Here is a 27,940-nt window from a genome sequence, read left to right on the forward strand (position 1 = left end):
GGTCTTTTAACATGCTGGTTAATAGCGTGAGAAATCTAAATATATTTGAGTTTTAATAATTCTAATTGCATACTGTTACAAACTACCCACTAACCTCTCAAGTATGTAAAAAAGGTCAGTAAAAAGCCAGCCCAGTATAGCAAGCAAACAGATGAAGACAATGTGCGGATAAATGTGATTAAAGATCTGCAAAAAAATGTTAATGGTACTAATAGCAATAACTCTCTTGTTTCGCCTAGTAGGGTGAGATCTAGTGTTCCAAATTGGATTGTAACGCCATCCAAAGATTTATTGTTAAATGGCCTCCATAGCATTCACAACCAGGCCTCTTCAAGTAAAAGAAAAAGGAAAGGGCAATGTACCATGGAACTGGACAAGTAAGGGGAAGAAAACATGTGTTAACCAGAATAATAAGCGACCTTGGGGAGTAGTAAGAAGGCAGAACAACTAAGCTATCCCACCAGGCAGTCTATCCACAAATAGATAGAACATTTTATCTGTCTCAAAGCTGTATTTAACGCTGACCCTAATTTGTAAAACTTTCCCATTTCAGATAAAGGGACACACAATGGGGCAGAGGAGGGGATAACTGTTCGCAAACAGGTACTATCACCATTCAAGAGTAACAATGAATAGGGGCTTATTAACGATACTACCCAGAGAGAAAGAGAACTCTGTCGCGTGTTATGATAAAATGAGCCTGAAAGAAACTACCACAGTGATATGTTCTGACCTGAACTATATCAAAGGGAAGTTGGCTGAGAAAGGGACATCTTCCAAAAGGTATAAAGGGATGAAAGCTGTGGTAGAAGGAGAAGGCAGTAAGGAATAACATAGCAGTACTGCCTGCCCTATTGCCACCAATGTAAGCAAGATGACCGATACATGTGTAGCTAAAATCCCACTGGGACAAAGAGAAGGCGCTTTGGATAACTCTGGGAGGGATGCAGGGGGCACACATGTAATGAGTGGACAGTTATCCAAGAGTAAGAATCCAGATAGTAGAAATAGGGATTCAGCTAAGTGTGAAGAGCTGTGCCCTTTTAGAGGGCCTTCAGGACAACAGAAAAGAAATGGTGCATACCTGCTGCATGTCCCAAAACTAAATAGGGGAAGTAAGGAAACTATGGAGACTCCTTTGAATAAAACAATTCATTGGGTGAGGTCAAAAAGAAGCTTCTACTCAATGAGTAGGGAGGCTGTAGTAGGATGCTAACGTTACCCTGCAATGGACCACACTAGGAACGATTTTATCCATTTAGAACTCACAAAGGAGGGCTTAGCTGAAGGGCTCCTCCTGACTGAATTCAGATCATATCCTCCCCAAGATGTCAACATGGCAATCAAACCATTTCCTCCAGCTCCTTTAGTGAATAGCAACCCAAACAATTGAAAGGTCCCCTATAAAAGGGATTAGTGGACCAATTTTGGCCTAAATGCGACTGATTGATGGGATATGCACCTTGAGTGCGGGAACACCGTGATTAATTCCATTCTTCATACCTGTCCTCCTGCGCTGGAGGTGAGGGTTCTAGCATGGAATGTAGCTGGGCTATCTAAAAATATGGTAAACAATGAATGGTGTGAATATTTCAGAAGACACCAGATCATATGCCTACAAGAAACCTGGGCCACAAGCAGGGGTGGAGTGGTTTTCCTATGAGAAAAGTGCAAAGGACTACAGGGAAATCACGAGAGTTCCCTATAGGCCAACCCACCCCTGGCCACAAGTACCATCAATATGCAGGGCTATGCAACATTTAATGCACATACACACAAGGGCTCTGAGGCAGGGCCCAGTGGCGGCCTGATTGTTTGGGTTGATGCTTCACTGAATACAGTGGTTAATGTGACAAATATTGATAATAAGGATGTACTAGAGCTCCACTTAAGTTTTGGCCATGGCCAGGAATTCCTACTGTTAAATGTTTATAATAGACCAAGGGTGGAGAATGGAATAAATACCTTCAAATACATACAAACACGGATGGAGTAATGGAGGTGTTCGCACCTGGTAGAGCCAAAGATAATAGTAATTGGGGATTTTAATCTTCAAAATGAACCTGTCACTGACTGAAGGAATATTTGAAGGTGGAGTGTGGACATCCCATATTTAATAGCACAACACCCATAGAGAGCAAATAAAAATGGATTATAGGTTATAGGTACTATTGCCTCTCTTAATCTTAGGGGTTGTAATGTCATGGCAAGACGGGACCACCCTGCCAAGCTCACTTATGTGAGTAGGGAATTCTCAAACCACATAGATCATATCCTAATAAATATAGAATTGTGAGCATCTATTATTGATTTTGAGGTGCTGGTGAGGTATGAAAGTGACCATCGTCCATTAATTGTAATCCTTAGCTTGAGAATAAATCACACTGAACAGCATTGTGGAAGAGAGGGGCCTATCCCGATCAGCATAGTAGGCAATGCTGGGCGTGTAGTAAAGTGGGCAGCTATTGATGAGATGGCTATACTGACTAGTGTCTATGCAGAATTAATTCCATCTATGGAAGTTTTTTTCTGTGATTCCTATTCTGGCATTGAGTCAATTATACAATCATACAATGAGGCAGTCTGATCTTAACTGGGACCATGAGCCCACACAATAAACAATTTGATGATTAAAAATTGCACTTATCACCAAATGCTAAACGGTGTGGAAAATCCACTTTTTAAAAAAGTAAACAAACTGCGATGTATCCAGGATAACCCCTGATCATACTACAAAGGAGGTGTAGGCTTCACCTCAAATCACATCCTGTGACCTTACATTTAAACAATAAAGACACTGTAACAATTAACAGAGCTTAGCAAGGACGGTTCCAATCCTAGGGCCTCATCACAAAACAATTGTGCTTTATGCATATTTGGTGCTAAATAAAGATGAAAACATTAAATTTGCAAAATTCAAACAAACATAAAAAGACCGATTTAAACAAGTGATAAGAAAAGAAGATAAACAATGAATAAAGGAATGCCTCTATTATGAATACAAACCTCTTCCTTTCTCGGGTAAAGTCCATGTCCTCTGCATGTAACCACAATAAATATAATCCCAAATACAATTCCGACGGCCATGATCATAAATGGGATGTTTACCACCACGCTGCCAACTCTGAGAATGGATTTTAACTTCTCTGAGGACTCCTCGTCGATCTCGACATTCTGTGAATGATACAAAAATTATCCACTCGCAAAACGGATTGCAATTGTAGCTGAGAAGCAGATAATGTCAACAAATAATGTCCTTGCTGTTATTTCCACAGGACATTTACATTAATTTCTAATGAAACGCAATAAATATAAAGCACGTGAAAGTATGAACAAATCCAACATTTAATTTATTAAAAGGTTTCCTGAGGCTAGGAAGTTTTAACAAGTAAAAACTCTCAAGTTTGATTGATATAAACAGATGAAATATGCAACTTTGGGGAAAGATCTTCAAAAGAGGACAAACCATTAAAAGAGTGAACATGGAGAGAGGAAAGGAAACTGAGTGCCAATCACTAAGACAATTAAGGTATATATTTGTAATCAAAGTCAAAATAATGTTTCCTACGGTTGTTTAAGGCCTGTAAAATATGTATATTCATCAATCGATCATTTTACCGTTGAAAAAAAGCATGCATAAAAAAAGAGGGAAGCACATAATTCAAATTTTTGACTGAGCATGAAACAAAGTGATTATTTTAATAAAATGGTACCAGGAACGGGAAAATCAAATGACATTAAAATACAGTTTATCAAGACAGGTTACTGACAATCACCGAGACACATGATTACCACCAGAATATACATATGATATTGTGCTAAAACCAAGATATCAATAAAACAATTTCTTTTTTTTTTTAACATGTTTTTATTGGCATTTGTATTGTTACAGACATGCTTTCACCTGTGCATGTAATTAGACAACATGGGATCCAACGTGAGTCCCGAACTCTCCCCCCTCCCGTCGGAATACGGATGAAGTCTCTGAACCGGCTGCAAGTTCTCTAGAGACCCATTTTAGGTAAAAAGGTCCAAGATACGTATTTTGTGGGGGCACCTTTGTATCATGTAGTCACTCTGTAAATGTTCTAGAGCTGTGCCCCGGATTGTGTGAAACTTGTGGGCTTCTCCCTGGAGGTTGTATGTGATTCTTTCCATGGCAATATGGGACCATACTCGTCGGAGCCAGTCCAGGTTGGTCGGTGGGGTTTGTTGTTTCCATTTTTGGGCTATTACTAACCAAGCCCCAATTAGGAGTCCCATGAAATTATTTTTCTGGGAAATCGTCAATGACCTGTCTTTAGGGTGCCACATACCACACATCCATACCTCCTCCTGCAGGTTTTCGGCCCCTTCGAACATGGCTTGCATGTGGGTTTTAATGTCTGACCAAAATTGTGTGAGCTTCGGGCAATCCACCAGATGTGTCTCCAATTCCCTTCCGAGGGACATCCCCTCCAGCATTTGTTTTACGTTGACGGATACATTTTATGTAGCTTTTCGGGGGTGTAATGCCATTGGACCATAATTTGAATCCACGCTTCCCTCACTTGTATGGCTTTTGACCATTTAGGGATGATGTTCCATAGGTAGTCCCAATGTTCTTTTGAGATCGCTTTCCCCAGCGTGTTTTCCCATCTTTTCATATATAGCCATTTGACGATTTCCGTCGGTGTATTGAGAAATCTGTACATGGTCGATACAAATGTATTGGTTCCGGGGTTAGACAGAATGTATTTTTTCAAATGGAGTCAGGTTCCTGCTCACTGCTAATTTTATCCGTGGGGTGGAGAGCCAGTGGCACAGTTGGTCATATTTATATGTGTCCTTAGTCGAGAGCCCCAAAAGGTCTTTACAGTCTGACAATGATCGCATTTGTTGCCCCGTGAACATATCTCCGACTTTTGTGCAATTTGCCACTTCCCATTTGTGATAAGCCCCCTTCTCCATGCCGGGTTCGAATTCAGGATTGTCTGTTATCGACATGAAGGGAGCAGGGTTGAGTGTTAGGATTCCAGAAAGGATCAATTTATTCCATATGTCTAATGGAGTACTCAGCACCTCGCTGATGCAAGCATTTGGATGTCTGTTCTCCGGTTTTGTCCACAGTACTTTGCGGAGTCGGTTTCTGGCCACCGCTCTATCTTGTGCCTCCCATATCTTTGTGAGGTGTCGGGGATCCATTCTTTGAGGACCCACAATTGGGCCGCCTCGTAGTATCTTCTAAAATGTGGCAGCGCCATACCCCCCCATTCTCTCGGTGTTGTTAATGTCTGGTTCGATAGTCTCGGCGGTTTGTTTTGCCAAATATATCTCGAAATAGCCTTTGTGAGGGCTTTAAAGAAAGAGGGGGGAACTCGGATCGGGAGTGCCTGGAAGGTGTACATCAGCCTAGGAAGGACTGTCATCTTTATTACCGTCATTCTTCCCCACCACGAAACCGAGAGTGGATTCCACTTAGGCAAATCTCCTTTGACCTTTTCTAGGAGAAGCGGGAGATTCTCTGCATAGAGATTGGCAATTTTGTTTGTGAGGGTTATTCCTAAGTATTTGATCCAGTTCTCTGCTATTTTGAGTTGGAGCACCTTCGCCAGGGTTTGGATGTCCGCATAGTTCCCAGCTAGAGTTAAGATTTCTGATTTATATCTGTTGATTTTCAGTCCGGATATGGAGCCGTATGTTTCTATTTCCCTCATCAGAGCCGGAAGGGATTCCTTTGGGTTCGATAGCACCAAGGTCATGTCATCTGCATATGCCATTGCTTTATGTGTTATTCCTTCCATGTCGATACCCTGTATTTCTGGGAGTTCCCTGATCCTCTGCAGTAGTGGTTCCAGAAATATGGCGTAGAGTAGCGGGGAGAGTGGGCATCCCTGTTTGGTGCCTCTTTGAATTTTGAATGAGTCAGTGAGTTCCCCATTCACCGCAATCCGAGCCGATGGGTTGTTATAGTTAGCTCGTATCATCTTTATGAATTCCTTTCCCAACCCCATTTTCTCTAGGATGTGAAAAAGCATTGACCATTCCACCCAACCATTTTTCTGCGTCGAGAGCTAGGAGAAGGGCCTCTGTTTTCGTGTGTCCAATCTTTTCTATCAGGTGTGTGATCCGTCTAGTGTTATCGTGGGTCATTCTGTTGGGGATAAAGCCGGCCTAGTCCTGATGGATTAGCTTGGGAATTACCTCAGTCAAACGTTTGGCCAGAATTTTGGTATATCATTTTGCGTCCAGATTGATTAATGCTATGGGGCGATAAGAGCTCGGAGCTCCCGGATCTTTCCCTTTTTTGTGGAAGACTAGAATCTTCGCCTCATTCATGGAAGGGGTGATATCTGTGCAGTCCTTGAAGGTGTTGAATAATTCAGTTAGATACGGGGTCAGCTCTCTTATGTATGTTTTATAAAATTGAGCAGTGAATCCGTCCGGACCTGGTGCTTTATTCTTGGGAAGTTCCTTTATCGCCACTACCACTTCTTCTGTGATTGGCTCATCCAGTCTCCACTTCTCCTCTTGCGACACTGTCTGCAGTGTTAAGTTTTCCAGGAATGCTACCTGGTCGGCCTCTCTCGGATTTTCAGTGGCATAGAGTTTTTGATAATATTGTTGAAAGATCTTCCCCATCCCGGTAGTTAACGTGCACCTTTGGCCGTGTTCGTTTGCCAAAGCTTTAATTGATTGGCTTTGTCGTTTGCCCCGCAATTGTCTAGATAGCATCTTGTCCACCTTATTCGACTTCATGTAAAACCAATGCCTCTGGTGTAGGAGGTGTTTTTCGGCTGTTCATTTGGTGCGTATGGTCTCCAATTGACCCTGTACGTGTCTGTATGCTCTTTTCACTTTAGAGGATTTGCTGTGTGCCATTTCTCTTCTCAGTTCTGTGCTCTTTGCCTCTAATTCTGCTTCCCACTTTTTTAGCGGTTTGGTCTTTTGTGCTGAGAGTGCGATAATATGACCACGAATCACCACTTTGTACGCCTCCCACAGGGTTGACTTGGAGATGCCCAGCTGATCATTCTCGATGAAGTACTCATTCGATCGCTCTCTAATGGCCTCTCTCATAATTGGATCTTGGATGATTTCCATCGGCAGCGTCCATCTCCATAGACGTGTTTGTTTACGCTTAGTAAGGAGGTTGATCCATAGGGGGGCATGATCGGACAGGGAAATGTCGCTCACCTCAGCCTCTCAGATACTCCCAAGCAGGCTCGACGAAGTCCATATGTAATCAATTCTGGCACTCGTGCCGTGTACATACGAGAAGTGGGTATATCCTGGCGAAGAACCTCTATGTCTCCTCCACGTGTCATCTAGGGAAAGTTTTGACATTGCTTTTTGGAGAGCTTTGGACGATGTGCCCTGCCCCACATGTCTTGTAGTCGAGCTATCTATGTTCGGATCCCATGAAGTCTCCAGATAGGACGATCTCTGCCTTCACAAAGGTTTCTAGTTTGTTTAAACAATCCCTTATGAATCCATCTTGACCCACGTTAGGGGCGTATATTGTCGCAATTGTCAAACGGAGGTCTTCCACTTGTATGTTTGCAAATAGGAATCTGCCATTAGTATCCAAAAGCATGCCCTGTATTTGTACATTCATGGTATTGGCGAATGCTATCAATACTCCCCGCTTCTTGTCTGAGGCGTTGGCTTGGAGAATATGTGTGTATCCTTTAATTTTAATTTTCCCTTTGTCCTGTTTCCGTATATGTGTCTCCTGCAGTGTCAAGATGTCGAATCGCTCCTTGTGTAGGTAATGTACTAGCTTTTTCCGTTTGACCGGGGATTTCAGCCCCCGTATATTATATGTAAGGATTTTCAGACCCATTTCTGTACCTGTTCTCTAGTCTTGCTTTCCCCACCAGCATCTGTCGATGTATGAATTCCGTATTCCGATGTGCTTCGCCCCTGCCCCGCCCAACTTCCCCTCCAACTGTTCCCAAAACTCCCCCTCCCTCCCCCATAACAAGCCTGAGGAGGCCACTGCGCCCTAAGATCCTTGGGGAGGATTGCCTCATGCGCCATGCCCTCTTATCTCAGGTACCCTAAACGTGGGGAGTCCTAAACCACACTTGTGGTGTTCATTGTGGTACAGTACTTCCCGGATCTGACCGACCTTATTGATTGCCGAGGTCCAGCCATCTTTATCTTGTTCCCATGGGTTGTCGGTGATATTAGGAGGTAGCTCTTTGAGACGGTGAGGATGGTGAATCCAAGCGTGCCCTGATTTTGGTATGTCTCTGCCCTTTGGGTGCCCTGGATTGCCAGCCTCCCAATAGTTTGTGCCCTCTCGCCGAGTCACTGGATCGTGGTCTCCCATCCATATCGTCTTGCAGATTCAGTATTCTCCGGCCTTCTTCGCATGTCGTTATTCGTTGTTGTGCGCCTTCCCAGGTAAACAGAAGGCCGAAAGGGAAGGTCCATTTATACCTGATCTGTCTGGCAGTGAGTTCTTTTGTGATAGGGGCCATTTCTCTGCGTCGTTGGAGCGTAGACTGGGCCAGGTCTTGAAATAGTTGGACATTGACCCCATTCATTTTTATCTGGTCCATTCACCTAGCCTGCCTTAGGATTTGTTCTTTCTGAGTGTATGAGGCCATGGCGACCAACACATCTCTTGGGCGGATCCCTGACCCCCCCTTCTCTTCGCGGGCCCACTCTGTGAACCCTATCTACGAGGATCGCGGACTCCTCTTCTGCGCCGATAATGTCTCTGAACTCATGTTGGACAGCCGATTTTAAATCTTTATCCCCAATCGTTTCTACCATGTTCTTGATGCGGATGGTAGATCTCTGTGACCTGTTTTCTAGGTCCTCGCATTGAATCTCTAAATTGTGCGCGAGCCTGGCAAGATGTTCTTCTGTTTCCGCGCACTGCTGTGTTTCGTCATCCAGGTTCTGGACTGTTTTCTCTAGGATGTCCCTTCTCTCTTCGTGGATCTCTCTGCCCAGATCCACTTTTAGCTCTTGTATTGTTTGTTTCAACTCACTTTTTATGGATTCAAACTGTGTGTGCATTGATGTCATAAATTGGCCCTGAAATTCTTTAAACCAGTCTCTCATATCTTCTTTAGTAGCCATACCCGAGCCTGCTGAGTCTGTGTTTGAAGAGCGTTCGCTGTCCTTGTGAGAGACCGCCTTCCCTTTACTTTGCGTGTCGGCCCCCCAAAGTAGAGCCAGATCTTGGTCCTGTTTCACTTTAGGTGTTATCACAAGAGATTGTTTACTCCTGGACATTGACATGTGTGCAGACTATTAATCTCGCTTGCGTCTGGTCACCACCTGCGCTCTCACTTTCACTGGGGGTGATATCAGCAGGCCCCCCCGTGTGTCCTTGATGTCCAATGCCCCTTTTGCTACCGTTCACTTGCCGCCTTGGTGTCTGGTGTAGTTGAGAGTCTGATGGGGCCTGCCGCCTGTGTATATGCTGTTGGTGGGGCACAGGCCCCTCATCCCGTTATCTGCCCAAGGGTATAGCACCGAAGTGTTAGTGTTGGCCTTCTCCCGGGCTATGGGGGGGAGGATTATATGTTTTGCTACTAGCGGCGCAGTTTCCTTCTTCTCTGGGGGCTCCCAAGAACAATATACGCCTTCTCACCTGCTTTCCTGAGCAGGCACTGTGTGTCGTATGTCCGCCGCCCCCTCCGCTCCTTGGTCTCCCGGAGATGCAAAGTTGTGCACCCCGGGTGCCTTCACTCCTCCCTGGGCACCCGGGGTTGTAAGAGGGAGCCTCTTCCCAGGACTGCTCCGCTTCACGCTCCGGATCTTCAGAGCGCGTTAGGCCACACTCTGCGTAGTGCGGGGGAGGCCGCGTCTCCTCAAGCCTCACCTCCGCCTGGCCCACCTCCGGTGCCTGTTTCTTCTCCCCCCGGCGTTCGTTGGTGCTCGCTTCTGGCGGGGGGGCCGACAGCGCGGCACCCACTGCTCCGGAGACTCACTGGTGGCCCGACGTCCCTCCGATCCGCTCCAGCGTGGAGGGCGTCGGCCGCTTGATCGCCGGGGGGGGAGTCCTTCCCCAGCCTCCTTCCGCTGAGCGGCCACAAATCAGCCGGCTGGCTCCTCACACTTTCCACGGCTCCGAACTCGCCTGCTTACGTGTCCCGGCGCGGCGGGTCTGTGTCTCCATGTTGCCGGCAGCGTCTCTTTACCGCGGCGGATCGAGGGTGCGGGGTTCTCGTTTTCTCCCCTCTCTCTGTCACCCACGGCTCTTGTCCTTATCGATGCATCCACCAGTACTCGCTTATCTACCGGGGACCTCAGCAACATTATTGTCTCGCTTTATTGAGTCGGCCCCGAGCCGGGAGACGGAGCACCGCTCACGCACGTCTTCCCTGCTCGGCGGCCATCTTGGAATCATAAAAAACAATTTCTTTAATATTGTTCTTGACCTTAATGGCTATACTGCGGGTAAAATAAATTCTACAGCCATGTATACTCTCAGATCGAAGCTAATGTAAGATGTGATGAGGGCCCATGCCTGACTCTGGAGACCTCCACACAGGTGTCTGTTGTCTGGGTTCCTCCCTGATCCAGTGGATGATGGGCCCTGGGAAGGTTTGGGGAGGATATTCTGGTAACCTGCCTTTGGTACCTGGCGGGTGGCAGGTGACAGTCAAAGAACAATTATGAATGTATTCCTTCCCCAACTGAGACAGTTCGAAGTTCTCTTTAAGCAGACTCAAAGCCTAAATGATGGCACGTGACCATTTCACTTAAGTTAGTTGTATTCACCAAGCATTAGTAGCAAGGGTTGTAATATTGATACAAGTAAGCCTGGAACATCAGGGAAGCCATTTCATAGCTTCAAGGGGATGCAGAGAGAATCAGGGAGGACACAATGTTGCAAATTGGCAGTTGTCTGACCTTGTATCATGGAGGATCGAAGTTACCACAACATTGGCCCTCATTACAACTTTGCCGGTCCGGAAACAATGGTGCCGGTAAGCTTACCGGCACTGTTGTTTCCGGACTGGCAAAGTATAAGTCTGGTGGTCAGGTGCCCGCCCGGGCAGGTCTAACTTGCTAGGTGGACCGGCAGCCACCCACAGACTTTCACAGAGGCACCAGCACCGTTGTTAACGGTGCCGGTGCTTCAGTGTTCCCCATTCCCATTGAGTTCTGTGGGACTCAAATGGGAATGGGGAACAACACATTACCGGCGCCTGACTTACCGGCCGCCGGGGTTGTAATACCCCAGTGTTACCGGCAAGTCAGGCGCCGGTAACGGTTTATCGGTCCGGCGGCTACCTGGCTGTTTTACCGGCATGGTTACTGCCGGACCTGTAATGAGGGCCATTGTCTCCAAGCAGAGTATTCTCTTCTTACTGAGGATAAAATGTTGCAGATTTACAGTCTGCAAACAGTTTTTTCACAAACTAAGTTTAAATACCTTACCAAATGTTTCTCCAGCCTTTAATCTACATCCTGGAGGAACAGGAGACCTAGACCTTGCACAGGCAGCACCAGAGAGGGGCATGGAGGGACGAGTACATTCCAAGATGGCAGATGGACCAGTTATAGGCTTGGTCCGGGCCCTGAACTCAAAATAGCACCAGGTGTGCTCATGAACAGCAATCAATCCCGGGCCTGTCTCAATTACAGACGACAAGTGCAAATCTTCCTCCTTGCTTTTGCCTACGCTCCCCCTCTCCCCCGCTGATCTGTTCTCTCTTGGCACCGTGCATCTGGCCATCCTCTGTCCTCTGGGCCCAGGTACCTGCTCACCCTGCACCCTCCTGCACTGCCTCCGGGCCACCCCTTGCACTAGGGTCTGTATCTGTACCCATACAGCCCGCCCTTTTCTCCCTGCACTTATCAGACCTAACCTGTCTGCTGCCTTAAACCCAGCACTTGCCAATTGCTGGCTGCACTACCACTGTTTGTTGCCTTTATTATTTATTTATTATTATTCATCTGTTTCTCCTTTGCTCCGCACTTTCCACTTCTCCCCCCTTCCATACACTTTTGCCCCTCCCCTTCTCCCATGCACTTGCACGTTCTCAATGTCACTGGGCCTAGTAAGATCATTGTTTTGTTCTGCCCTGTACCCCTCCCTTGCCTTGTTGTTCTCTGAAACACTAGTGTACGAGTGTACGAGCGTGATAGAAATACAATATCAATATCAAGCCTTACTGAAAGTTTCACCCAGGGAGGGGGATAAGAGATTAAAAACCAGAGGCCCTGTCAGCTTGTGTGGGCGGTTGCAGAAGATTGTGGCAGGCAGTTGGAGTGTTATAGGAGAAGCGATAAGAAGGTGCTGGAGAGGAAAGAGAGGAAGACAGAATGGAATGGCTGTAACAGAGACATAGGTGGCAACAACAGAGGGGGAGGTCCTAACATCTGAGCAGAAAGCATTAGTGACAGAGTAGGCAGTGGTAATAACAGAGATGGGAAACATATCAGTAGTGGAGTAGGTGGTATTAACACCAGAGATGGTACCAACAGAGAACTGGGCGGTGATCACAGTGGGAGATGAGTTGGTAACAACAAAGGGGGTTCTACGGGCAGTCGAAGAAGAGGTAAAGAGAGTAGAAGGAACAACAGTTGAGAAGGAAGATGAAGGCAACCCCCAAATTCAGGAGAGAGGCACACATCACAAATATCAGCCATCCCAAGAGGTGGGGTCCATCAACCAATATCTATGGTAAGTGCATGGGGAGAATCAATAGACTTCCCTTAGGGCAGAGAGAGACTGGAAGGCATAGTCAAGGTCCTATAAAAGAAAGGAACTATGGCTGAAGGCTGGGGGAGCAAGGCAAAGGAGCTCATTTGAATATCGCTTGCGAAGAAAGCAGAATGAGTTGGAGCAGGAGATAGGAGGCTGGAGGAAAGACCCAAGAGACTGGCAAGAGAAGTATATAGGAGTCTGGGGTATGAAGGAGATATGGGGCTGGAGGGGAGACTGAGGAATCCAGGAATACAAGTACACAGAGGTCTGGGGAGAGGCTGAAGAAGAGACCAGGGAGATGGGAAGAGAAAACTCCCAGGGCTTGTGAGAGAAAAGCCCTGGGGGCTCAGGATAGAACACCCTGGGGGAAGAAAGAGAGGGAGGGAGAGAGAGAGAGGGAGAGAGAAAGATGGAGAGAGAGAGGGAGAGAGAGAGAGGGGAGAGAGAGAGAGAGAGCGAGAGAGCGAGAGAGCGAGAGAGCGAGAGAGAGAGAGAGAGAGAGAGAGAGAGAGAGAGAGAGAGAGCGAGAGGTGGAGTAGGTATTGAGTTCTCAAAAAAAGAGGAAAGCAGCAAGGCCGGCATGGGGATAGGACATGGGGGGGACAGGGGGGACAAATCCCCCCCCCACAATTTTAAGTGGGGGGATGTAATGTCATTTATCCCACCCAGAATATGTGTTTGGTGTGTCGTGCAGGGATCTGTTTTTGAAGTGGGGGGAGGGGCTGCTTACTATGTAAGCTGCCCTCCCCCCTGACCCCCAAAGCATGGGGGCAATACCCTGGGGGCAGATGGGTGATCATCTGCCCCCAGAGAAGGGGGGGCAAACAAAAAAAAGATGTTTTTTTTAAAACCTAGTTTTAGGTGGGGTGGGTGGGATCCACTAGCCAACAGGGATTTTTGCAAGGGGGGGCCCCTACCCCCCTACCCTAAGTGTATGGGGGCACCTTATGTAGCCCGCCCAGGGGGCAGATTTCTGGCCTTCTTAGGAAGGGGTACATGAGATGCCCTCCATCCATTTGGGGTGGGGGGGGAGAGGCCACTGCAAATATTGGCAGAGCCACCCCTCCCAAGCCTGCGGCAGTATGTTTTGACCCCCCACCGCCCGGGGGCAGATGCCCATCTGCCCCTTGGGAAGGGCACAACAAAAAATATATATTATAACTTGTTTTGGGTGGGGGGACCACCAGGATTTTTTGTGTTTGAAAGGGGGTGGCCCTCCCCCACCCTAAGTGGATGAGGGCACCTTATGTAGGCGGCAGATTTCTGCCCCTGGGTAGGGGTACATGAGATGCCCCCATCCATTTGGGGTGGGGGGAGAGGCCACTGCAAATATTGGCAAAGCCACCCCTCCCAAACCTGGGGCAGTACGTTTTGACCCCCCTGGGGGCAGATAGCCACACACATGTGCCCATCTGTCCCTAGAGAAGGGCAAAACAAATATATATATATATATATATAATAACATTTTGGTGGGGGTGGGGGGCCCACTAGACCACCAGGATGTTTTGTGTTTGAAAGGGGATGTGGCCCTCTCCCCCCTCCTAAGTGGATGAGGGGCACCTTTTGTACCCCTCCCTGGGGGCAGATTTCTGCCCCTGGGAAGGGGTACATGAGATGCCCTCCATCCATTTGGGCTGGGGGGGAGAGGCCACTGCAAATATTGGCAGAGTCACCCCTCCCAAGCCTGGGGCAGTATGTTTTGACCCCCCCCCACATGTGCCCATCTGTCCCTAGGGAAGGGCAAAAAGAAAAATTATATATATATATATATATGGGATACATTACTCACCGTAATCGTATTTCTGATGCTTGTATCTGCTTAGATTCACATGCTGTGCATAGGCCGACATCTAGTGGAAGCTGCGGAGTATTACAGTTTGTTTTTCGAAAATCGAAAAAGGGCGTCGACACAGGGCGTGCCAGTAATACTATCCCTAGTGTGACGTCCACTGTACCCATGATCCCTCACGCGTCTAGGATCCCCAGATTGTGTTTTTCCTGACATGAGGTAGCATGAGGAGTAGCGTGAGTACAGATAGTCCAAGCAGATAGACAGAAAGGTAAGACTACAAGCAACCATGCGCCTTCTCTCGGAGGGGAGGAAGGGTGGGTCGCATGTGAATCTAAGCAGATACAAGCATCAGAAATACGATTACGGTGAGTAATGTATCCCTTCTGAGGCTTGTGGAATCTGCTTAGATCACATGCTGTGCATAGATTAGCGAGCAGTACCAGAAGAAGGAGGTGGGATGTGAGAAGGGTCATGAGCAAACAGGTGTCTTAGAACCGCTTGTCCCACTTGTGTATCTGTCTTGGAATGAGTGTCAATGCAGTAATGCTGAGTAAAAGTGTGAATAGAGCTCCAAGTAGCTGCTTTGCAAATGGTGTCAAGGGGAACATTTGCAATGAAAGCCAGAGTGGCCCCAATGCCTCTAGTAGAGTGGGCCCTTGGCGTAAACGGCAGAGTCTTTTCAGAAAGAGAGTAACACAGCTGTATACAGTTGATAATCCACTTAGAGATAGCGCCCTTAGAGACGCGATCCCCCTCTCTGCCTGTAGCTACGGAGACAAACAGTAGATCTGTTTTCCTTAGCGGTCTGGTTTTATTTACATAGTATAAGACCGCCCTACGCACATCTAGGGTGTGTAGTTTCACCTCAGCCGAGCTTTGTGGGTTTTGGAAGAAAGCCGGAAGCTCGATGGACTGGTTTACATGGAACTTGGATATGAATTTTGGTGAGAACCTAGGGTGTGTGCGTAAAACCAGTTTGTCCTTGTGGATAGTAAAGAAAGGATCTTGCACTGACAGAGCCTGAATTTCACTGACCCTTCTTATGGAGGTAATGGCTACTAAGAAGGCCGTTTTATAAGTCAGGTGTTTGAGACTACTTTTATGCATGGGTTCGAAGGGGGGGCCCATGAGCTTAGCTAGCACCACGTTGAGGTCCCATCCTGGCGGTGGGTTCGAAATAGGAGGGTGAAGTCTCTTTACTCCTTCCATGAAGGCTTTAACCACTGGTACTTTCCACCACGAGACCCTGTTATGGGATGTGGTGTAAGCCGAGAGGGCTGCCAGGTGTACTTTCAGAGAGTTAAAAACCAACCCTGCATCCTGCAGGTGGAGCATGTATGTTACAACGTTGGAAGGAGTGATTTGTTTATTCTGGCACCAGATAACGAATCTTTTCCACTTGTCAAAGTAACAGTGTCTTGTATTTGGTTTCCTGGACTCTTTTAGAATGTCCATACACCTCTGTGGTAATTTGAGATGTCCAAACTCTATGACTTCAGGAGCCATGCTGCTAGGTTCATAGAGTTGGGTTCCTGATGCACTGTTTGACCTTGTTGCTGGGACAGAAGGTTGTACCAGGCTGGGAGTCTGATGGGCTCGCACACCGCCATCCTGCGTAGGTGTGGAAACCATGGTTGTCTCGCCCACATGGGAGCAACTAGGATGAGCGTCATTGATTCCTTGTTCATCTTGTACACCACCTTCCTGATGAGGAGTTGGTGGAAAAGCGTACGCAAACATCCCTGACCAGTTCATCCACAGGGCATTCCCCTGGGAGTCCGTTTGGGGGAACCTGGATGCAAATCCTGGGCATTGTTTGTTTTCGCTTGTGGCGAATAGGTCTATAGTGGGGAAACCCCACTGAGAGAAGAGATCTTCTACTACGTCTCTGTGAAGGACCCATTCGTGTTCTTCTGGGAGGGAGTCTCTGCTTAGAGCATCCGCTAGGGAATTGAGCTCCCCTGGAACATGTTGCGATGACAGGAAGATGATCCGTCTGAGTGACCATATCCATATTTTCTGGGCAAGCTTGGACAGATTTGGCGAACGAGTCCCTCCTTGCTTGTTCAGATAGAACATGGCTGTCGTGCTGTCCGTCCTGATCTGCACCGACAAGTTCAGTAGATGGGGCTCGAACGCCTGCAGCGCTCGGAATACTGCCAGAAGCTCTAGCAGATTGATGTGGTTCTTGGCTACTGAGTGAGACCAGAGACCCTGAGCTGTGTGGTGGAGATGGTGAGCTCCCCACCCAGTCAGGCATGCATCTGTAGTCACCACTGCCTGTACTTCGGGATCGTAAAAGGGTTTCCCCTTTGCGAGATTCTCTCTTGTCCACCAGTGTAGGCTCTGTACGAGTGTTGGCGAAACGACCACTAGATCGTCCCACTGACCACTTGCCTGAGACCACTGTTTCGCCAACCATTCCTGCATGGGACGCATGCGCAGACGCGCGTGGGGGACCAGGTAAATGCATGACGCCATCATGCCCAGTAACCGCATAGCTTTGCGTACTGTTGATCTGTTGACCTGACTGATAATGCGGAATTTGCAGAAGTATATTCCGAATTCTTTCTTCCGAAGGGAAGGTCAATTCTTTCTGAGTATCTAGGATAGCTCCTAGAAACTGTTTTGAGGTGCTTGGCACCAGACTTGACTTTTTCTCGTTGATAGAGAAGCCTAATTCGTGGAGGAGGTCGATAGTCCTCTGAATGTTTGATCTGCAGATTCCTGGGGTTTCCCCCGTTATGAGCCAGTCGTCCAGATAAGGGTACACTGGGATTGCCTCCCTGCGTAGGTGTGCAGCTGCCACCGCCAGTACCTTGGTGAATACCCTTGGTGCTGAAGCTATCCCGAAGGGCAGTACCTTGAATTGGTAGTGGCGACTGTCCACCTTGAAGCGCAAGTATTTTCTGTGCGCCGGGAGCATGGAAATATGAAAATAGGCATCTTTCATATCCAAGGTTGCCATGTAATCCCCCTTTTTTAGGAGTGGGATTACCTCTTGTAGCGTGGTCATACGGAATTTTTGGGGCTTGACATACTTGTTGGCAGGCCGTAAGTCCAATACTGGGCGCATTGTTAAATCTTTCTTTGGCACAAGGAAGTAAGTTGAATAGATACCCTTGTTTACCTGGTGTCCTGGGACGAGTTCTATCGGGTCCTTTAGGAGCAGATTGTAGATTTCCTCGAGGAGGATCTTTTGATGTTCTAAAGAGTGGACTTTTTGTCTTGGAGGGTGGTTTCGGGGACGTTGCAGTAGTTCTATACAGTACCCCTTGGATACCGTCGACAGCACCCATCTGTCGGATGTTATCCCTTCCCATGCCTGGGTGAAGCTGGATATTCGTCCCCCTACTGGGGTTGCATGGGAAGGGACCCTGAAATGAGCGTCACTGCTTTGGTGGAGGCGTGCCGCCTCCTTTACTGGGGCTGCCTCTGCCTCTACCACGTCCTCTTCTACTAGCCCTACCATACCCCTGGGTAGACTGTTGTGAGTTGGTGTTCCACTGTGTACCCTGGGTGTGGGAATAGCTATTTCCTCTATTGGAATTTTGGCCGCGGGGGCGACGAAAATTGCCGTTCCCTCTTTGGTTAGGTGGTTTTGTAGTTAACTGGCCAAGGGATTTGAGGGTGTCGAATTCCTCCTTAGCGTTTTTTAGTGCGTCCTCGACTGCCTTTCCAAACAGGAGATCACTTTCCACTGGTTTGTCTAAGAGTGCAGCTTGTGTTTCTGCTCTGAATCCCGACTGCCTCAACCAAGCATGTCTTTTGATGACAGTCCCCTCTGCTATAATTCTACCCGCATTGTCTGCGGCGTCTAAAGTTGCTTTTAAAATGCAGCCTGAGACGTTTCTTCCCTCTGCACAAATGCGAGATAGCTGGCTCTTAAGGGGTTCGGGAGCGGAATCTATTAGTGCTGCCACTTCTTCCCACTGATGGCAGTTGTAGCTGGCCAACAGTGTGGTGGAATTCGCGATTCTGGTTTGGTAGGCTGCCGTGGAAGCTACTTTTCTACCAAAACCATAGAGTTTCTTACTTTCCTTGTCGGGGGGAGCCTCCGAGGAAGATAATGGGGTTCCAGCTCTCTTGCGGGTGTTAGTTACGACTAGAGAGTCTGGCTTAAGTTGGCCTCTAATATATAGAGGGTCCGACTGGGCTGCTTTAAACAGCTTCTCTACTCTCGGGTTTACAGGTCTTGTCAGGTTTGGGTTGACAAGGGATGGTGCTATTCTGCGTTGAATAGATTTCAGGATGGGAATGGTCTGGGCTACTGTCTTCCTTTCCCCTATTAGTTCCTCCGCGAAGTCCCTCTCTTCTTGGACACCTTGTGTGTCTATGTGGAAGTGGTTAGCTGCCCGAGAGAGCAGTTCATTCAGGAGGGGCTGATTATCTATTGGGGAATCAGACACTGGGGCTTCCCTTTCGACTGGTGAGTCCATTCTGAAAATATCTGGGCTATTTTCTGGCTCATCCTCGTCTTCGTCCTCCCCGTAATAATCTGACACTGCGAGATCTTCTGGTGTCTCAAAATCCTGGCCCTCTATAAGAGAAGAGTCTCCTTGGCCTGTAGGGAAAAGGCAAGAATAGGGTTGGACCTCGAAGGGGTCTGAAGCCTTTAATGGTGCCTCGACCCGGGGCCTTTTATTTGAAGGGATAGGGTCCCTTGAACCTGAGGGAGAAGATTCCTGAGGGTTTAAAGCTAGTAGTTGGTCAGGGTGTCTTTCGAAGAAATTTGCTAAGGAGGACATCCTTGACATTACTCTGTCAATGTCCTCGCATGACCAGAGTTTTGAGCTTGGGGTGACCTTGCTGGAACTCTCTATGGACTGTCCCTGAGAAGACTTGGACGGGGAAGTCAGTTCTATTGTTGTGGGGGATTGCAAGGGTTGTTTCCTTTGTTGCTTACCCCCTTCCCCGTGGGTGGAAGTGTGTTTACCCTTTCCCTTATCTTTCGACGCCTGGCGTCGAGGATCGGAGGTGGAATCCCTGTGTTTCGAACTAGGCTTCGAAACTGGGCCCTCCTTACTCCCAAGTGATGTACCCTTTCCCTGGGGTGCAGGCTGGGGATGGAAGCCGTGTTCGTCTCCGGACGAGTGATCTTCCGTGATGTTAATGGGCGAGGCACTATGTGCAAGTGTGGAGGCTTGCCTGACGTCGTGCGGCGACCTCGACCGGGACCGCCCAGAGGACGTCCTTTCGGACCGCTCCTTCTGTGCCTCTTTCCGAGGTTTCGACGACGTCGAATCTCGGGTGGCTTTTTTGTGTTTAGCGTGTGTATGTGTAACGCTCTTGTCGCCGGGGGACTTCCCCATAGTCGCCGGGACGGACGACCTTCCGAGGCCGGGGACGTGCGTTAGGCTGTCTTTCGACGCCTTGGTGCCCTCGCCGTCCGAAAGTCCGGCGTCGCTGCCGTCGCTGAAGGTACCCTCCGCCTCCATAGCTGCTAGCTTGGCGTGGTGGGCCCAACGCTTGGTGGAGCGGTCCTTAAGAGTTTTGGTCTTAAACCTGCTACAGGCCCTGCAACCCGCCTCGGGGTGGTCTCTGGGCAGGCAAAGGTTGCACGTAGCGTGCTTATCTACCCAAGGGTATTTCTTATTACACTTGGGGCAAAACTGAAAGGGCGTACCCTCCATACGCGCCTGTGGGCAGCGGGCAAGTGTGTGTAGGTAAGAAGGTGTCTATAACCGAGTGTGGAAGTGTACCACCCCCCACTCTCCCTACTTGTAGGGCCGAGGCCAGCGGCCCAGGCCCGAGCCGAGGCGGAAGCCTCAAGGCCCAATCCGTCGGGTTTCGACGTTGATCTCCTCCCCGGTTCGGCGTCGAGATGCTGATCGACGTAAGGGTGACAAAACGGGGCAAATTAGAATGAGTTTTAAGTGCAAATATGGCAAAGCCAGGGAACTCCGATGAAGTGCTTCCGACCAGAATGGCGGAAAAAAACAATCTGGGGATCCTAGACGCGTGAGGGATCATGGGTACAGTGGACGTCACACTAGGGATAGTATTACTGGCACGCCCTGTGTCGACGCCCTTTTTCGATTTTCGAAAAACAAACTGTAATACTCCGCAGCTTCCACTAGATGTCGGCCTATGCACAGCATGTGATCTAAGCAGATTCCACAAGCCTCAGAAATATATATATATATAAAACTTGTTTTGGGTGGGGGGCCCACTAGACCACCGGGATCTTTTGTGTTTGAAAGGGGGTGCGGCCCTCTTCCCCCACCCTAAGTGGGTGGGGGCACCTTATGTAGCCTCCCTGGGGGCAGATTTCTGCCCCTAGGAAGGGGTACATGAGATGCCCCCATCCATTTGGGGTTGGGGGAGGCCACTGCAAATATTGGCAGAGCTACCCCCGAAGCCTGGGGCAGTACGTTCCCTCCCGGGGGCAGATGGCCACAAACATGTGTCCATCTGCCCCTAGGAAAGGGGCAAAACAAAAATAAAACACAACTTGTTTTGGGTGGGTGTGGTGGGGCCACTGGACCACCATGGATGTTTTTAGTGGAAAGGGGGGTGGCCCTCTCCCCCACCCCAAATGGATGGGGGGCATCTCATGTAGCCCTCCCTGGGGGCAGATTGCTAGCACAATCTGCCCCTACGAAAGAGGCAAAATAAAAACAAAAATAAAGAAAATGATTAACTTGTTTTGGGTGGGTGTGGGGGTCACTAAACCACTGTGGATGTTTTTAGTGGAAAGGGGGGTGGCCAGGGGTTTCTTCTTTTCAGAAATGCGTGGGGTTCTCGGTTTTCCTTGGTGGCTTCGACACCCTAGGCCCAAATCTGTATGTTGTCCACATGAGCAAAATCTGCTTTGCCGAAACGCTTTGGTTTATCAGTGGGTTAGCCTTTTCCCTTTACAATGAGGTAGGTGCATCCACACATGTGAGGTACTCTTTTCGTCGGGACACCTGTGGGAACGCGGGAAGGTAGGACATCTGGTGTTGGCCGCGTGTTTCGGTGGGTGGGCAGAGGGAAATGTCTCTGAAATTTGGTGGAAAAACCCACAATTTTCAGACATTTCACTAGGGTCACTGGAACCTTCACCAAAGTCACTAGCATCATGTCGGACCAGATTGACAACATATGGTCCATACTTCTTTCATAGATCAGGGACCTATCTAGGCCCTCATCCAGCCCCCAGGATCCCGAGACAACTCCAGCCATCGGGAACCCATGGCTTACTCAGAGTGCATTCGCACCCACAATCCAGCAACTGGATTGTCTACACACAGCATCACCACTGCTATTACAGCAGCAGGTAAGCTGTGTACTGATACACCTTGTGATGTAGCTTCATGGCACCACTAAGCCATTATTTATGAATCCCTAAATTACTGAACTATACCCTGAGATCCTTACAGGCCTTATCTCACCCACAGATATTACGGACAGCACCACATCCGGTGTCAATCCTGATGAAGGCCAACACTCAGACAGGCTTCAATCCAGCCCTCTATGGCCGAAACACTCCTGTGTCGATCTCCCGTTACACAACTGAAAAAAACCCTCTTTGTGTATGTTCTGTAGATTTTGTTGTGTACACCCTGTGTTAACTACGCCCTGGACCATTTTCTGTCCTAGGTGCACTTTCTTCAACTGTAGGTCTATCCTACTGTCATATGTGACTGTGCCCCTATGTGGAGCGTTTACCTCAACATCATAGAGGTTGATACTCACCTTGTATTTCCACTGTATATAATCACACCTGTCCATTGTCATTCGCTTTCATGCTTGTCGAAAGTTGTGTAAAATAATTAAGAATTCGTCTTCAAAGAAATTTGTGTTCTTGAAATAAATGTATATGTTCAGAACCACACAGTTGCTTGTAGGATCTCTCATCCTGATTTTTTGATATTTATATGGTCTGGGAGGGGACCTGACCGATCGCTTTGATATAGTGAAGGGGGGTGCGCCAGGAATGTGCCTTGGCCCTGCTCATTTTCCTGTTATATATTCAGGAAATTGTGGATGCTCTAGAAGCAGGTGACTTGGATGCCCCGAAAATTGGGTCACAGAAATGGGCCACCCTATTTTATGCCGACGACGCATCCATTCTCGCCACTACTCCAGCTGGGCTGAAAGCAGCCTTTACCATATTCTCTGCAAAATGTAAGGAGCTTGGACTTGAACTTAACAGCTCTAAGACCAAAGTTATGGTCTTTAAACCCCCATTCTCTAAGCCTTGCCAGGTGAAAATTGGGGTAGTTGGCCATACAATGGACCAATTGGGGCATTTTGACTACCCAGGGATTAGATTCAATGAGGTGGGGTGGGGGGTGGACCAACCAACTCCTTAAATCGAAGGTAAGCCCTAACTAAGTATAGTGGGGCCATTCAGTCCTTTTTCCCGGGACATGTTAGTGGGTTAATTTCCCCAGCCCTAGCATTATTTGACAAGAAAGCTCTGCCTGTGGCCCTTTATGGCACAGACATCTGGGGCTTTGCAAACACAACACTGTTGTCCCCCGTCGAGAACATCTTCTTAAAAAAGTGGCTGCTCTTGCCTAAGAATGCCTCAACCGCATTGACACATCTAGAATTGCAAGTACTGCCTCTGGCTGACTTAGTTGCCCTCAAGCCAGCCCTGTATTGGGTGATTTTTGGTCCTCCCCGAGCCTGGCTCCCTATAATGATGCTCTGAGTGATTTCTTGCAACTGGAAAGAGCAAAAGGCCAGGGCTGGGTCCTCCAGGTGAAAAAGATGCTGTGTGAGGTAGGCTTTAGACACGTTTGGGAAAATCCCAATGAGTGTCGTTTTTTTCTTAAGGCAGAGCTCAAGATGATCGCTAAACGCAATGCCTTTGGGTCCTTGCAGTCCCAAAAGCAGGCCTTGAAAAATGGCCCTGTATTTCGCTTGCCAAGTTCGCTGGGGAGTAGTAAACCCTTTCTGGATAGGATACACCCACCTTATGAGCGTTCTTTATTTGTCCGCTTTAGACTGGGTCTACTGCAAACTGCCTTGTATACACGTGATTGGTCCGTTCAGAATACTGCTCGTTGCCCACTCTGTAAACAAGCTGATGAGACCCTGATCCACTTTACATTGTTATGCCCGCCTTTAATGGAGTTACGGTGTAGGTATTTATTACCTCTTTTACTTGGCATAGGATTGAGAAGCAAGAGGGAATCAATGGAGTGAGCAGACCGTTATTACTGCTCTCCTACTTGTGTGTTTCTGGCCTTGGATTTTGTTGTGATCCTTGCTACTCACTTGAACTGAAAAGGCTCCTTAATGCCTCGTGTGCCACACAGACAGGAGTCTGTTTCCAGTGGGTGGCTGTCACTGCTTCAGAAGGAGGTGCTCATAAAAACTCACTTCCTCAGCAGAGCCAAGGCGGAGTGAACAGAGTGTTCTGTGTCACCAGTGACACATGAAAGCGCTGGCCTGTTTGGACCCAGACGGTGTGCCAACCAAGTCTCATAGCGATAGCTGGGTGATTTTCACACTGCTAAAGGGTGCTCTACCTGCTACATTGTTTCACTGCTGAGATCTGCTTTTGATCGAGGACGCTTGAACAGTGAAGCGTGATTGCGATTTACGCTCCAATCTACAATCAAGCCTTGGAGCATTCAACTGCTTGGCTTGCAACGTAAAGATCTTGCCTGCCTTCCTGCCTTCCACTTAATCAGCGCGCATGCACAAAGCTGCAAAAAGTCTGCAGTGGACACGTATTGTGCATACGAACATAAGACACCCTAAATACTTTCAAACGTAAGTGACCACCAAAAATATCTCCTGTACGGGTTTAACCTACAAACCTTACTCTGATTGGGGAAGAACTTTTAAGGTGGTGTTTGGTGCCTAGCTCTGGGGCAATGTCGCATTCCTATAATCTTCGTAGTGCTGCCCTTGGTGACAACCTTAATGCCGCAGAATTTGAAAACTCTTCTAATGGGGGCGAAAATAAAAAAAGATTGCAAAGGTCCATCTTTAAACCATATCCGGCGGGTGAGGGTTGTTTTTCCCCCCGGATAGTTGCTTTGCGCAGGATAATCAAGTCGCAACAGGGTCGGGGGCCACAGGTTGCATTGTTATTGAGGGGAGGCTGCCTGCTGCTGTTGCCTCCACACCTATTCATTCCATCATGACTGGCGCCCTGTCCTCAAGCCTGGAAGATACATTAACTGCGACTACATTATAAAATACCATTGATTAATTTTTCATGGCGGAAGGCCCAAGGGTGATGAAAGATGTACTTGTAATAGAAATAGGAAGCAATCAATTGAATCCTCAGGACCAGGCCTCTCAGAATAGAACTTATGGCATTGAAGTGAAATGTTTCTTAGGGGACACTGGGGAGGTTCTATACCCCAAATATCCCTGGACTCCTCTTTTGAACTAAACGCCATCTCAGCTTTACTTGAAGTTTCAAGGATTGCGGTGGAGAATCGCACTAAAGATAGGGTCCTCGGGCCGGCCCCTGTGCACAGGTCCCTTTGGATACAGCACCTACTCTTACAGCCCTAAACTTTATCCTTACCTCGTTTGTTAAGGTGTTTGAAGCTCTAAAATCAGAGGTTTTCCAGCATTCAGGTCTTCTTTTAGAAACCACTAAAGACATGGAGATCAACAAAACCTCACTGGTAGCCTTAAAATCAGCAATTAAGGGCTCAATGGGAGATTATCTGAAGGAGCTTCGAATAGATTCTCAGAAGCAGTCAGATAAGCTGGATCAACTATTGTAATACTGGGAAGGAGCAAAAGAGGGCCTGGGTCGAACAAATTCGAACTGATTAGAAGACAGGAGAGGTGTCGAATGCGGGTCATTTGAGCCCTTTGATGCAGCCCAAGATGTTCTAAATCAAGATCCAGTAATCAGCATCTTGGATGACTCTCCACTTTCAGCTTCAGCTTTGGATGAACTGGTACGTTTTGCCCAGGTGGCCGAGGTTCCCGATATACCAGAACTGAGCGTGAGTTCCGCTGCTAAAATGGGAACCACGTAGGCCGCGATACCCTTTAAGAAATCAAATAAATTGAATGGAGAAACCAAAAAGAGACGGAAGCGACTCCATCTAGATTCATATTCTGAGAAACAACTGTCTGTTAATGAAATTAAGAAAACAAAACATCAAAAAAGTCAAGAAAAATAGGAGTACAGACTTAAGTCACTGTATTCCAAGAGTAAAACAAGCGGAACAAGACATTTTGGAAATTCCAATGTCTGGAATGTCAGGAAAACGTAAGAAAAAGGTTGTCTCTTTGGTACATACGCACAGAGGAAGTTTGTCTCCTTCAAGTATGAAAACAATCGTGGGGAGTCAGACTGAGGTGCCATGTGAACCCCTGAAGATTGCCCCCATATTTCTTAGAGGGAAACCGCACACGGATATACAAAAAGAGAGGGGAGACGGTCTAGTGCCCGTGCAGGGTAAACAGCAGTCAGTAAACAACCTACTGGCTTGAGGCAAGTGCCTGATGCCTTCGCAGACTGGTATAGATATGACGGCTTTGGGGGCATATGGGACTACCAAAGATATTTAGAAGAACCTGGGCCCCACAGAGGATTCAGGGACTGATACTACAGGGGGCACTGCGCATAGGGCTTGCGCATGTATGCAGGACCCCTCCACCATCCATCACGGGCACTGATGAAAAGACCATTGAGTCCTTTGTTCAAGAGGACGCCAAGAGTCTTTATCTCTAGATTAGATGTGTCCAATCCGAACAGAAGCCCCTTGAACAGAACAACAATTCTGTCAATCATGAAAGATATCCCACAGCTCCAATTCGTCACAACATCAGACATTGACAATGTCCGATTTCCCTATTTCCCACCGTCTGATACGGTGGACTTAGGATTCAAATCGAGAATGGGTGTTGTTTTAAGAGCCAAAGGGGACTTGATAAGGAGTGGCTTTGAAGCAATATTGGACCTGCCCACAAACATTAACTTACATCCAAGAATGGGCCGAAAGGAGTGACAGGGCAGCCACAATCTGTGGTCCCGTACAGTGCAGAAGTCACGCCTAATGTGTTGTCTTTGGTTCCGGAGATTGTCTCAAAGACACTCCTTAAATTGGGCGTACCTGGGAAGCAACTCTAGTGAAGGAATCAGTTAACCTCCTGTCTTGGAATACCAGGGGCAATAGATCCTTCAGTTAATTGTGCTCCAGGAAACATGGCTTCAGATTACTTTTGGGTTGGATGGGTTCTCAATATTCCAGCAACTAGTAGTGGGTGAGGGAGTCTGTTGGCCCTCTGGGAGTCTTAGCATTGCCTGCAGAAATAGTGTTTTTGGGCATACCGTCCTTTTGTCGAACTTAAGAGTCTGGTATCCTGGCAGTGAAGGCTGACTCAGGGCCCGAAAGGGGCAGTTTGAAATGGATTATAATAAATGTATACTGGAACCCCATGACCAGAGATCTTAAGGATTTCCAGCAATAGTTGGCAGATTTACTATTACTATGTATAGAATAGCTGCCAGGTTATGAGCTCTTGGTCATGGGGGATTTAATGCACAGTGCCCCAAACAATGAAGGACCGCCCCTGGGGAAAGATTCACTGCTGAATGTGCTCACTACCAGGCTGTTCAGTGATGTAGACAAACCTCTCCTAAAGCCTATTTGATTTTTAGGAATAATGTTGTTTGATTTGGCCCATAACTCCAAGTCCCTAAGGACGAGACCCACAAACAAACCTAGATTTACGACCTATTTGACAAAATTCCCTGACCCATCATAAGAGCAGATTTTCTGAGATTTTGCTTAAATTTGCTCCCAACTCTGGAAATTCAGAATATTAGAGATGCTGTTATAACAACAAATCCAACTTATCAAAGATGTCATGAGAAAGAGATCCAAACCCTGAGACACTTGATGGTTGATTGCCCTGGGACCATAGAGATGAGAACACAAAGGTTGGCGAGATTTGCCCCCCACAACTGGTGGATTGAGACGGATTGTTTCTGGAATAGACTGGCATCAGGACATGAGATCTTTCTTACTGTTGAAGTGGTAAAATTACTGAGAGCCTGCAAGTTGATGAGATCGTTTGTATGATTAACTAATCTTAAAAGTTTTAATATTTTGTTTTATCCGTTTTTATACTAGTTTAATGGTGTTAGTTTTCGTCTCCATTTTATTGTTGTGTCAAATTTGAACTTGATTTGTTTTGACTATATCACAATAAAACAAATAAAAAAAGGAATCAATGCAGCGCCTCATTAATTCAATGGAGTGGAAAGTGGTATTTGCCTCTGCCAGGTATGTTCATCGTGCCTGGCTTCTAAAAATAAAGTTGTTGGGCATCGATCTATCCCAACCATAGGCCACCCTTGAGGCTGCAAGCTGTGCCCGTCCCGTGCAGTTCAATTAATGCACCTTTTGAGGCTGCAAGCTTTGCTCTCCTCTCAAGGATTAGGCTAATTTGAAAGATGCTCGTTTAATTTATCTGCCTTGGAATTATTGTCTGTGGTCTATTGTATCTTTTTTAGGCTAATTGAATGTGATGTTATCAATTGTGATTGTGTGTTGTGCTGT

General features: G+C 47.5%; 1 protein-coding gene across 2 annotated transcripts in view; it reads right to left on the reverse strand.

Moving 5' to 3' along the window:
* The window catches only part of SCARB2 (scavenger receptor class B member 2), a 1,272,731-nt gene that overhangs the window by 63,891 nt on the left and 1,180,900 nt on the right, over positions 1–27,940 (reverse strand). For both annotated transcript variants that reach the window (XM_069626318.1, XM_069626317.1), the window contains one exon: positions 3,007–3,174. In XM_069626318.1, the coding sequence (XP_069482419.1) occupies positions 3,007–3,174 (168 nt within the window). The remainder of the gene's footprint in view (positions 1–3,006; positions 3,175–27,940) is intronic.

Source organism: Ambystoma mexicanum, chromosome 6p (assembly GCF_040938575.1).
Source record: "Ambystoma mexicanum isolate Mex_15411 chromosome 6p, UKY_AmexF1_1, whole genome shotgun sequence".
In the NCBI taxonomy this organism is placed as follows: domain Eukaryota; kingdom Metazoa; phylum Chordata; class Amphibia; order Caudata; family Ambystomatidae; genus Ambystoma; species Ambystoma mexicanum.